At 33.4% G+C, this 14203-nt stretch overlaps 1 protein-coding gene across 1 annotated transcript in view; it reads right to left on the reverse strand.

Annotated features, from left to right (window-relative positions):
• SLC30A7 (solute carrier family 30 member 7) overlaps positions 1–14203 on the reverse strand; it is a 93268-nt gene that overhangs the window by 64869 nt on the left and 14196 nt on the right. The window contains exons 3-6 of the mRNA XM_043460511.1: positions 13525–13638; positions 9374–9461; positions 8594–8720; positions 141–284 (exon numbers count right to left, since the gene is read on the reverse strand). Of these exons, the coding sequence (XP_043316446.1) occupies positions 141–284; positions 8594–8720; positions 9374–9461; positions 13525–13638 (473 nt within the window). The remainder of the gene's footprint in view (positions 1–140; positions 285–8593; positions 8721–9373; positions 9462–13524; positions 13639–14203) is intronic.

Consider the following 14203-nt stretch of genomic DNA (forward strand, 5'->3'; position numbering starts at 1 on the left):
TCTTAGAAACCATTTAGTCCAATTTATTAGAAAGGAACTTGACTGCAATATTTTTAACAGATTATTTCAACTTGAAAAATTAATCTATGCCCTTTCTGTTTAAGAAACTGTCCATTTGAAAGTATTTTGGCTGTACTCACCATGAGAGTGAAAGTGTCCATGTCCATGAGCATGATCATGGCTATGTGCAGCACCATGTTTCAATTCATGACTGTGGCAGTGGTCTGCATGGCCATGCGTCTGATCCAGAGCACCATTAAAGAGAGAATGGCTGTGTCCATGGCCTGAAAACAAAGTGTGTAAGAACAAAAGGTATGTAAAAATGTATTACTTAATGGTTACAATAATTCTGACATTAGTGAAAAGAATTAGCGCTAAAACCAGATTCAGTTCAATAAACATTTATTTGTAGAAAGTTCTAAAATGACGATGCTCAGTCGCTCAGTTGTGTCCAACTCTTTGTGACCCCATGGACTGTAGTCTGCGGGGCTCCTCTGTCCATGGGATTTTCCAGGCAAGAACACTGGAGTGGGTTGCCATTTCCTATTCCAGGGGATCTTCCTGACCCAGGGATCAAACCCATGTCTCTGACATCTCCTGCATTGGCAGGCGGATTCTTCACCACTGGGCCATCTAGAAAGCCCCACAGATTCATTAAAACAATACTGAGTTCTTAGTATAGAGTTCAGGAAGGAAATAAAAGCACAGTAAGAAGTGGCAGACTCTACTGGTGATAAAAATAAGTGAGAAGTACACAGAGGGATTTAAAGAGATTAGATAATGTTGCTCATTCATTCAGAAACCCACTGAAAAAATAAATAAAAAAAAAAAAAAGAAGTACTTAGTTGGAACACATTATGTTACAGTACCATCCCAGGCACTGGGGATAAAACAGTGAACAAGGACAAAAATCTTGGCCAAAACTTCGCCCAGTACTATCATACATATAATACTAACAAATAATATATGCATATGGTTGCATTAAGGCAGAGGCAGGGAAACGGCTGTATTTGGTAAAAGGACCAGTAAAATTAAAGCAGGTAGAATCCTTAGAGGAAAAAAGGCACAAAATAATGGGGAATCATTTCTCCATAGCAGACCTAAGAACTACCTCACCATCATAGAAACATCTTCTACAAACTATTTCCAAGTATAGAAAATGACTGGATGCTACCTAATTCAAAAATATCACTTATTTACAAAAATCCTAAATACCCTAAAATCAAACTTAGCAGTGCATTATATGAAAAATTATGAATAGGGAGATCAACTTCCAGAATGGTAGACAGAGGTTGTTGGCAAGCTAGCTCTCCTAAAACAACAAAAATATGGGAAACACAACTAAAAACTTTCAGAAGTCTGATAATTAACCAAAACCACAAAAGGAACTGAAAATCATCTACCCAAGAAGCTACCAAATCTCAGTAAGACAGCAGAGTCTTGATGTTTTAACTTGGGGTTAGTTCCATTCCACTTCCTGCCTAAGCTCAACTGAAATTAGCCAAAAGTCAGCAGCTTTGCAGACACTGAAGAGATCGGATTTCTTCTGAGGCTCTGTTAAAAGCAACATGTGCAGGTCACACTCAATATTTTGTCTAAACTTGGCAGTTCCCTGGAAAAAAATCTTTATTCTCAACATGGTAACTATCAGATTCAGAGCTCAGCTTCAAGAATTCAATGGACATACATTGCAGGACATGAATCAATACAAGGAAGTCATGCAATAGGATAAATAACTATAATAGTATCAGGAACAACAAACTTTGAGAGGAGAGGGTGAATTAATCTGATACCAATGTCATTTTGGAGAAGGGGACAACAGAGGATGAGATAGTTGGATGGCATCACTGACTCAATGGATATGAGTTTGAGTAAACTCCAGGAGTTGGTGATGGACAGGGAGGCCTGGCATGCTGCAGTCCACGGGGTCACAAAGAGTTGGACACAACTAAGTGACTGAACTGATATTGAATGTCACTTTATTATTAAAGGTCCAGTATTCAATAAACAATTAGTAAGATATTCAAAGAAAGAGAAAAATATGCCATATACATAGGAGAAAAACCAGCCAACAGAAAATGTTCCTGAAGGGGACTCAGATTTTTGACTTTATAGACAAAAACTTTGACCAGCTACTACAAACATGGTCAAAGAAGGAAATCACGTCTAAAGAATCAAAGTACAATAATGATTACTCATCAAGTAGAGAATATTAATAAAGAGATAGAAGTTATAATAAAGAACCAAACAGAAACTCTGGAATTAAAAAAACATATAACTGAAATAAAACATCCACTTTACAAGGGCTCAACCACAGTTTTGGGCTGCAATAACAGTAACCTTGAAGATAGATCAATAGAGATTATATACTCTGAAAAACAGGTGGAAAAAAGAAAATCAAGAAAAAGGAATCTTAAGAGACCTATGAAAACATCAAGTCTACCAAATTAATTATAAATAAAGTCCCAAAGAGAAAAGAGGGAGCAAAAGAAATATAAAAAATACTTGAAGAAATAATAGATGGAAACTCCCCAAATTTGACAAAAAATATTATCTACACATTCAAGAAGTTCAGGAAACTTCAAGTAGAATAAACTCAAACAGAACCATATCTAAAGACATCATAGTCAAATCAATGAACATCAAAGAGAAATCTTGAAAATTGTATAGCAAGATAAAAAGGACTTATGTACAAGAGATCTTGAGTAAGATTATATGCTGACTTCACAACAAAAGTCAGGGAGGTCAAAAGACAATGGGATAACAAATTTAAAATAGAAGAAGACTCAATCAAGAATTCTAAATTCAACTAAAGTCTCCTTTAAACATAAAGGAACAATCAGACACTTCCACATAAACAAAAGTATTTCCTACAAATGAAATGAAATGACACTAAATAGTAATTTAAATCCACATAAAGAAATAAAGAGCACCAGGTTAACAGTAATCTTGCAAGAGAAGACAAATGTATTTTTTAATTTGCAACTTGTTTCTTCTCCCATATGTTTTAGAAGACAATTGCATAAAGCAATAATTACAAAACTGTACTGATGGGCTTATAACATAAAAACATGTAATTTGTCTGACAACAGTAGTATAAATAAGGGAGCTGGGGAACAGAGGTATATCTGAGCAAAGTTTTTGTATATTATTAAATTACTATTAATCTGAATTATTAAATTATTATTAATCTGTTTTAAACTAAGATGATGTTTATAATCCCCAGGGCAACAATTAAGAAAAGAACTAAAATAATATACAGTAAAAGAAACAAGAGAATTAAAAAGGTATACTAGAAAATATCTATTTAATTTAAAAGACAAAAATCAAGGATCAGAGTAACAAAAAGGACAAAAGATTCAGACAACAAATATCAAAATGGCAGATGTAAATTCTACCATAGTAGTAATTAAATGAAATGTAAATTTTTTGAAACCTCTAGTCAAAAGTCAGAGACTGTAAAAAATGGACTAAAAACAATGATTCAGCTATATTCTGTCTATAAGGGGCAAACTGTAGATTCAAAGACATAAATAAGTTGCAAGTAAAATGACAGAAAAATATACCAATGCCATGCAAGCAGTTAAAAAAGACAGAGACAGAGAGAGTCAGAGTGGCTATCATAATACTATAAGCCAGAAATTACTGTGAGAAAAAAAGAACATGTTATTAGCAAATTCTATGCCTCAGGAAGATATCCATGACTATAGAAATAAATGAACTGAACAACACAGCTCCAAAATACATGAAGCAAAAACTAAAAAAATTAACTGGAAAACTTACAATATTACTTGAAGACTTCAATACCCTACTTTCAATAATGGATAGACAAGTAGGTGGAAGATCACAAAGCAACAGAAGACTGAACAACTATGAACAAACTATACCCAACAGACAGCTATAGAATATCCCACCCAACAACAGCAGAATACACATTCTTCTCACATGCACATGGAAGAATCTCTAGAATAGACAAATGCTAGGTCATTAAAATAAGAAACAAGACTCAACAAACATTTTTAAAACTTGAAATAATAACAGGTATGTCATCTTATCCCAGTGGAATTAAATCAGAAACCAAAAACTGAAGAAAATTAGGGAAATTCACAAATATGAGAAAATCAAAAAGGATACCACTAAATAACTAATGGGTCAAAGAAGAAATCACAAGGAAAATTTAAAAATACTTTGAGATAAACAAAACTGAAAACATGACATATCCAAACTTATAGCAATGCTTAGACAAATATGTATAGCTATTAAGCCTCTGCTAAAAGGGAAAAAAAAAATTCAAATCAATAATCTAATCTTCCACCTTAAAATATTAGAAAAAGAAAAAAACTAAATCCAAAAGCAAGGAAAAGAGTGTATAATAAACATTACAGCAGAAATAAAATGAAATAAAGATAAGAAAAGCAATAGAGAAAAACCAAAAGGAAAAAATAATTAGACTGACCACGAAAAAGAAAAAAAAGGTAAAAATTACTAAAACCACTGCTGACTTTGAGAAAAAGAAAAGACATACTTTTTAATACATATCTAAAATAATTAATAAGTCATTTATATGAAACAGACAAATTCCTAGAAACACACAAACTGCTGAAATGACTCATTAGGAAACAGAAATCAAATAGACCTATAACAAGCAAAAGAACTGAATTAGTAATTTTAAAACTGTCAACAATGAAACACTTGGTCTTCACAAGCAAATTCTGCCAAACATTTAGAAAGAATCAGTACTTCATTAGATATCCCTCAACTATGCCTCCCAAAAAAGAGAAGAGAAGGGAATGCTTTCCAACTCATTATACAAGGCCAGTGTTACCCTGATATCAGCACCAGCCAACGATACTAAAAGAAAACTGCAGACAAATATCCCTCAGGAATACCAACACAACAAGTGTGGAAAGCGTTAGTCGCTCAGTTTTGTCTGACTCTCTGTGATCCCATGGACCGCCAGGTTCCTGCCTCCATGGGATTTTCCAGGCAAGAAAACTGCAGTGGGTTGCCATTTCCTTCTCCAGGGGATATTCCCAACCCAGGAATCGAACCGAGGTCTCCTGCATTGCAGGCAGACTCTTTACCATCTGAACTACCAGGGAAATACAAAAGTATTCTATAAACACACAAGTCTTCAACAAAATACTAGCAAACCAAATCCAGTAATATGTCAAAAGGATTACAAACCATGGCCAAATGGGATTTATCCTAAGAATGCAAAGGTGGTTTAATATCTGAAAACCAAGCAATTTAATACACTATATGAATAGAATAAAAGAACCAAATGATTATCTTTAAAAATGAAGAAAAAAATCATTTAAAAAATCCAATACCCTTTCATGATGAAAACTGAACTAGGAATAAAAAGAAAACTTCCTCAATCTGATAAGGAGCATTTCTGAAAAATAGCTAACACAGCTAAAATCATATTTAATGATGAAATACTGAATGCTTTCACCCTAAAATCAGGAGAAAGAAAAGAATGTCCACTCTCACTACTTCTATTTAACTGTAGGATCTAGCCAGGTCATTTAGATTGTTTGATGCAAGGCTGCCACAAACCTCCAATCTGTAAAAAATGCAGAGTCTGCAAAGCTCAATAAAATAAGGTATGCTTGTATATAGAAACTTCTAAACACTCCACTAAAAGCCTGTTAGGATAATGAACTACTTCAACAATGTGGCAGGACACAATATCAATATACAAATATGAGCTATATTCCTATACTAGCAATGAGCAATCCAAATAAGAAACTAAGAAAACAATCCTACTTACAGTGGCAGCCAAAAAAAAACAAAAACCCTACTGGTAAAGTTAACAAAAGAAGTGTGACACAGTTACTCTAACAACTACCAAACACCGTTGTAAGAAACTAAAGAAGCTAAAAATAAATGGAAGGGCATCCCATGTTCATGGATCAGGAGACTTAAGATGTTAAGATGACAATAATTCCCAAACTGATCTAAAGATTCAATACAATTTCTATCAAAGCCCCAGCTGCCCTTTTTGGGCAGAAATTGACAAACTGATCCTAAAGTTTAAATGGAAATGCAAGAAGGGACCCAGGATAGCCAAAGTAACCTTAAAAAAGAATAAAGTTGGTCAATTCAAACGTTTTAATTTCAAAACATACCCAAAAGCGGCATTAATCAAAACTGCCTAGTAATGATATAAGGACAGACATACAGATCCACGAAATAGAATTGAGAGTCCAGAACTAAACTCTCAATTGATTATTGACAAGAGTGCCAAGACAATTCAATGGGGAAAAATAATCCTTTAAAAAAATTCTGTTCAGACAGCCACACATTTATATACAAGAAAATGATATTGGACTATACTTCATACCATATACAAAAATTGACATAAAATGGATCACAGACCTAAGTTTTAACTCTCAAATTAAAAGACGGTTTCTCATGAGAAAAATCTTAACATAATTACCAACTTTAAATTAACTAAAGCAGGAAAAAAAATGATTACTTCAATAGATGCAGGGAAAAAAAATATTCTTAACTTGGTAAAACAGTTTTATCAGAAACAGACCACAAACACCAGACTCATTGGTAAAACTTCAGTAGCATTTTTTAAATGCAGTGGTTCTGAACCTTTATTGCACATTAAAGTTGACTGGAGAGATTAAAAACATGCTGATGTTGGGGTCTCTTCCTCCAGAGATTCTGATGTAAATATTCTGGGATTAAATCAGGGCATCAGTGTTTCTTTAAAAGTTACCCAGGTGATTATACAGGTTGACACAATGATATAAGCTATAACTATTTCTAAACACTGTGATAGAGATTCTGGCTATGTAATTAAGACAAACAGGAAAAATAGTTTTCATTCTTAATAGGAAAAACTTTTCAAATACCTAAAAATGAACCAAAGTGACTAAGACAATTTAATAGAGGACTCAAAATTTAAGATGTTAATTCTCCAGAATTAATTATAAAGGCAATGCATTCCCAATCAAATCACAAAAAGATTTTTCATAAAACCTGACGAGGTGATTAAAAATACAAAATGAGCAAGACAGGCCCAAACAACTCTGGAAGGAAAAAAAAAAGAGAGAAAGATGAGACTAACCCTTCCAGATGTTAAAACATAAAGTTTACAGCAATTAGTCCCATGTGATTCTGAAAAGGCCAAAAATAATCTGATATTTAAGGTAATTTAGGCTAAATGTGTCCTTTTATATCAGTGAGGTAAAGAACAAATTAATAAATGGTGTTGGAAAACTGCTTATTCACACTGAGAAAAAAAGTCCTAACTCTTCATCACAAAAATATATATAGATGAAGGACCAACGCAGTTGGGACAAAAACCAAAATTTTCATGGTATTAAATAATAAGAATATTTTTATGACTCAGGGATAGGAACTCCTTAAAAAAAAAAGCAGAAAACACACCACAGTGTATATAAGACCAAAAAAAGAAAGAAACTAGACTATATCCAAATTAAAAACCCCTAAATAAAAGTTTAAACAGACAAGCCACAGACTAGGAAAAGATATCTGCAACACATAAAACAAAGAATTAGCATAAAAAATACATAAACAAAAGCTTGTAAATGGATTAATAATAAGACAATAGAAAAATGGGGTATTAAGGAGGGCAGGGACAATTCCAGAAGAGGAAAAAATCTGAATGATGGCAAAAACATACAAAAAGATTTTCAACCTCACTACTAGTCCAGAAAATAACAAATAAAATGAGATATCATTTTTATCAAAATATCAGCAAAATGGTTTTAAACCCATAATAGTAAGTTCTGATACGGGTGAAAGAATCCTTGTACTTACATTTTATGCTGGGGTAAATATAAATGAGTTATTTGGAGGGCAAGCTGCTAACGTCCATTGAAACTAAATATTATATATCCTGTGTTCCAGCAATTCTATTCATATTTGAGAAACTTTCAATTCAGAGAACTTTCTGTGATGATGGAAATTGTCTATATTTGCTATCCAATATGGTAAAGAGCACTTGAAATGTCATTAACTGAATTCTTAATTTTATTAAATTTCATTAACCATAATTTAAACTTAAATAGTCACATCTGACTAACAACTACTATATAGGACAGCACAGCTCTGGAGAAACGTTTGCATGTGTTCATAAAGATATGCTTCATATGGAAGCATGACAATCCATAGAAGACTGTTTAAATAAACCACAGTAACCCACACCATGCAGTTTTATGTGTCTGTGAACAAGAGAAGGTACACTGATGGACACCAGGTGGAAGGATCACAAAGACAGATTGTATTATAAATTTCATACCCCCATACACTATGATTTTTTAATATCTAAATTCGTGTTGTTGTTTTGGTATTTGCCTTATATAAATGTTATCATACTAAACAGATGAGCTACAGAGGTCTTGAAGTAGCCACACCAAACTGATACTATAACTCTGAGAAGTCACAAAAGGGGAAGGTTCAGGAAGACATTAACATGAGTCAATTAACATATTGTTCTTGTTATTAAAAATCAATATAGAGTTAGACTTTAAAAAATCATCAATTTTTAAAAATGAATAATTATGACAGAAACCAGAAATGAAGAAACAAAGGGTTCTAACCATCATACCAGAGCCATGAGAATGTCCATGACCTCCATGCTTGAAAACAAATATTCCTACTAGGTTTACCACAAACCCAAGAATTGAAACAAGAAGCAGTCTCTCATGATGCACATCTGGAGGGGCTAATGCTCTCTAGAAAACACAGAATACAAACAAACTGTATTGATATATTTTCTGACTAATCAATTGATAAAAAGCAATTTAAAAAAATTTTTTATTTTCAGAATTAAAACCACTCCAAAATTGTCTGCCAAAGCAGTTAACAGAAATAAAACCATTGCTCACATATTTCAGAAAAGATAACAATTATTATTTTTAAGTAAGTACACTTAAAGACATGAATATTTGGACTAAAACCATCCTTCTTTGGAATCTTAAAATACTATAAATAATTTTAAGTTGATTAACTTTTAAATTTTTATTTGTCTTAAACATCGAAATACTGAAGATTCATTGGCAAAATCCTCAGATTCTATGTTAAGAACTATTTCCAACAGAACTCACCACCAGGGTTGTTGTGTGTTTACTTTTCAGTGTCAAAACATCATTCACAGCTTACAAAGCACTACTACTTGTTTTCAATTTCAAGTAGTTTCACATATAACTTTCCAATTATTTTATAAGTTCCTCTTGTATACACATAATACTTTATGCAACCCAAGACTGGCCTCAGTAAATACTCAATGATAGTGTGAAAAAAATAACTCTATTACATGTATCTTTAGTTAGTAAACATTTTCATTACAGAAATGTAATTTACTGGCTCTAGTTATTATCTACTATACCTCAACTCCTTCTGAGAAAATAAAAAAAGCAGTGAAGATCAAAAACAGGCCATTGACAAAGCCAGCCAGAACCTCCGCTCTAACATACCTAGAGAAGAGCAAAGTAAACAACTGAATTAAGTTATTTCTTTAAAAGAAAACCAAATCATAAATTTACATATATTCAGAGGTACTAAGCCATACTATACAGTTATATGTAGCAAACCAAGTCCCAGTGTTTATAGTATAGTATTTTTATTGTACATTTCATAAAATTGAGAAAATAAATTTAATTACTATGAGTTATGTTTAAAGAAGAATGCCATAAAATACAGAGATATCTACAACCCAACCAAAAGACCTTTATAGAGTAAGGAGTTTTAGAGAGACGTTTCAGAGAAATGTAAATCTCAAGCTGCAACTGGAGAAGAAAGAATAGGACCAGATAAGTGGGCAAAGAAGGAAGGATACAAAGATAAAAAGTTGAGGAAGAGAGCTTGAAAAAGGGCATTTGTAACTTATTAATTCCTTCTTTTCTAAGGACTCCTTATGCTTTTTGCTTTGTATCTTTCAGCTTTCAAATCTCTGGCAAGCAGAGCTTTGATCCGAAGGAAAAATAAAATTAGTTCTGAATTATCCCAGAGACAACTTGAGATTTATATTTCTATCACTCTTCTTCTAAAGATGAATAAATTTAAGAAAAAATCTTCGATATCCTAAATTTTAGAATCAATTCTAGTTTCACATAATTTGAATTAAACTGTTTTTAAAATACCTGTCTTTTGTTCCATGGACTTCTGAAACTTTCTGCTTCCTACCTGTGTGAAGCATTGGGGAAAGATTTTATTTTTTCATGAGCTATATTTGGCTTAGTTAAAGTTATTAGAAACAACTTTAACTTTGCAGTTTAACATGTTCAGACATTATTCAAAGGGTGCTAACAGCAGTTAATCACTCTGGCCCTTAAACAATGTAATATGAGCATCAAAAATATGATTTTTTCAAGCTTTCTATGTTAATTTCTAGATAACACAATTTTTACTGCAAAAATATTTTTAAAGTAAATAGAACAAACTCTTTAAAATATATCCCATACAGTTATGCTAGAGTTTGCCCTGTAAAGCACATTTCAAAGTAGTATATATGTATCTATACTTAGAAATAAAGCATATGTCTACCTTCTAATACACATAAGTGAATTAATATATTATTTGTCAAAGCATATACTTTTTTTTATTATTAAATTTAAAGAATTTACTGCCTGCTTTCCACAATCCACACTTAGGAGTTTATCTGTATCAGCAGTGTTACTTCTCCAAAATAAAAAAGCACTTTCGTTTAACCCACTCTTCTAATCTCATAGCTAATGCATGATTGAAAGCCTTTTGTCCTTGAGTTCCACTAGATTTCAAGATCAAAGGCAAGACCAGTTTTCAGGTATCTCTTTGTCCCTAATGCTTAATAGGTGTTCCATAAATTCTGATAAATAGTTGGGCTAAAGTGATTTATTTAGGTTTAATATATTTGCTAAACTTGATTGCTGGATTAAAAGAAAAACTTGTAAAGTCCAGACACACTTGCTTTTTCAAATGACTGTGTTTACTTGAACAGACTGTCTGGGAATTAAAATGTATGATCCATTAATGTAGTATTACCTATTTAAGAATGATCACACCTGTATTCCTTAGCCAAAGCAAAAAATATACAAGTATATGTACATATGTATATTAGCATGTACATATGCATCCACCTATCTATCAGATATGTATTACTTTTATTCTGGCTTTACTATTTCAAAATTAGGAGTGTGACAAGACACAAGGGTGACATCACATAAAAAATACTGAAAAGCTTTTGCTGCCTCTGAGATTCCTCCTATTGTTTCTTCTATTGGACTCAGTCTGCTACTGTGATCATACTGAATTGGAGATCTGGGGATTCATCACTGGCTTAGCCTGTTCAGTGACTTTTTGATACACTGGCAAACAGCAGTATATTTCTACTGTTGCTACTTACTACTATAGCAATTACTAACAGTTTCAAATGTTACATCAGCTTTTATTCACTAATTTTTCCCTTCTCAAAAGAAAAAAAGAGCAAAGAAGAAGAAGACAGGATAAACAAATTAAAAGGTGACAAGAATATTACTCTCATATATTTTAGTTAAAGTGGAATTAGTAAAACCTGCTATGGTACTAAAGGTATTCAAAGCCATTTCTAAAAACCATCTTATACCAGGAGATTATGTATTCTAAATAGAAAACAGGATACCCTAAGAATTAAGAATTTTTAGTTACTGTCTATCCAGAAATGTTGCTTAATAAGATATTCTAATTTGATTTTTTATATAAAATATGTATGAATTACTAATTTTCCAACACAAAATGATAATTTCACATACAACCTTTCTTTAATAATTAAAAATATACTTTAAAATCTTTAATTATCTAGTGCCATGAAATAGGTTCTTTTCTGAGTTTTCAAGCTGTTTGGATTTGTATACAGGATCTCTTGCTCTATACTATAAAAACAATATAATTTGTTTTTTGTCTCACTTTTTATAACTTTATAAGTAACCACATCACCTGGATTACATCCCAGATCAGAAAGTTCTGTCACAGAATTTCACATATCTCTCTTTTAGCACTTGTCACACAATGTTTAGTTAATACAGTATTTTTACAGAACTGTTTCCCCATCAGACTACAAGTTCCTCTGAGGCAGAAGTCATACCTTATTCATTTTGATATCATTAGAAGTAACACAGTATTCAAATCATAGTGGATCCTCAATAAACATTTGAAGAGAACAAGAGCTCATGCAAGCAGTATGTGCTTACTCAAGACCAAAAGCAAAGCGGAAAGAAAGAGGAAGCGGGGAGGACTATGAGTAGAAGAGACACAAGAGACAGTTCATGTAAGAAGGTGGATGTGCATGGGAGAGGGAGAATGAGAAGCTGCACAAGAAAGGGAGTTCTCAGGGAAGAGAACCTGTGAAAGAAGGACAGAGAGCCTGAGGGGAAAAAACCTGCAGCTGAAGCGGATAAGGGGTGGGGAAGAAAGAACGAACCTGAGGGGTACAGTGGTATAGTACAGAGGGACAGAGTAGAAGAAAGTAAAAAATAAGAGAAAAGATGTGAGGGAAGGAGAAAGAGTGAGAGTAGAAGGGAGAGGAAGAGAAAAAACCTGAACACAGACCCAAGTAACTAGAAAGAACAGAAAAGGAGAGAAGGGGGTTTAGGAGAAATAAAGGGGAGAGAATGAGGAGGAGGATGGGGACAAGAATGAGAGATGGAATGAAAACAGGAAAGGTAGCAAAGAAAGACAAGAATGTGAGACAGCACTCAAAAAAAAGAGGGGAAAAGACCTAGGGCAACTGATCAAACAAGCAGGTGAGGGGGGAATAGAAACAACAAAGTAGGTGGAAGAGAGACAAGCAGATGTTAGTTCCCAGTGCTGCCAATACATATATATATAATTACATTGTAAAATATTCTGGACTCAAAAAAAAAAAAAAGAAAGAAAGAAAACACTCAGGCAGAGTAAATCAAATAATGGAAACCCCATTGTTCCCCCCAGTCAGAGATGGCATAAAGAAAGCTCTGACTCTAAGGTTACTAGGCTCAGAAGTGAGACCAGATGTTCAGAGCAAGTCCCTTCAGCATAAAAACACTTTCCTAATATTTGATTAATCGTCTGAATTCAGCAAAAGTAAGAGAAGTATTCTACATAAAGGCAGAGCTGAAAACAATAAGTAAACAAAATATCAACCAAAAATGAAAAATAAAGAAGCATGATCATATTCTGAAACTTTTTCTTTTTCCTCCTCTTCTCTCAAAAAAAAAGAAAGAAAAGGTTAAGAGCTGGGAAAGTCCCCTATCTAGTAACAATCTCACCTGAAATTCTCTGGTAAAATCAAGATGCAAAAGAACTTAGATGCAAAAAATTTACATATTATAGATTCTAATTATATGCTGTCCAAAAACAGGCAAAACTAGCCCAAGTCAGGAAAGTGGAAGGTGAGTGTGAAAGAACTAGAAGGAGACCTGAGGGGGTTTCAAGGGTTCAAATTACATAAGAGTGTTCAACTGTGAAAATTAAGTGAGCTTGAGATTTATGTATTATTTTCTGTATTTCTTATACTTCAATAAAAATGTTTTTAAAAAGTCTTACCCATAAGAGAAAGCATCATTATCTCTCCATTTTGAAATAACAGATGCTGCCAATCCAGCCAAAATGGCAGTGCTATCGAAAAACATGTGAAAAGAGTCGGAAATCAAACCTAAGCTGGAAAAGAACAAACACATTGGCATATTACAATAATAATCAAATAGCAGTCATCCTCTAAAAATCTAAGATTCAGCCTCTGCTTATCAGGAACTAATCTTATAAAAGGACAACACTGACATATAATTTATTTTAAAATATCTAAGATAATTTTTAAGTGTCTAAGAAGACACCCTCACAACCCCCTACCCAAGGAAAAGCCCAGCTGCTACTGAAATAAAGGCAGGAATATGCCCACCCTCTGGTGACTAGGAAAGGTCGACTGAAAGGTCACTGAAAGAGAAACAGAAAAAACAGCCATTTGTTACTGGGGGCAAGGCTGAAGCCAGCTTGGGCTCAAGATCTTACACTGATACAAAGCAAAGGTCTGTGGTTAGAATAGGAGCAAGGCCCTTTCTTCTTTTTTTGATACAACTCTGGCAAGAGGGACAAGAAATGGGGCAGGAACACTGAAACACTCACTCCTATACTCAGGGGTAAAGGGCCTGCCCAATACTGAGGCTGCGAAAGGAGAAACATATACCCATTCCCCCCACTTCTCCAGCCAAAGTGGAGTGAAGTCAGT

Source organism: Cervus canadensis, chromosome 2 (assembly GCF_019320065.1).
Source record: "Cervus canadensis isolate Bull #8, Minnesota chromosome 2, ASM1932006v1, whole genome shotgun sequence".
Classification (NCBI taxonomy): domain Eukaryota; kingdom Metazoa; phylum Chordata; class Mammalia; order Artiodactyla; family Cervidae; genus Cervus; species Cervus canadensis.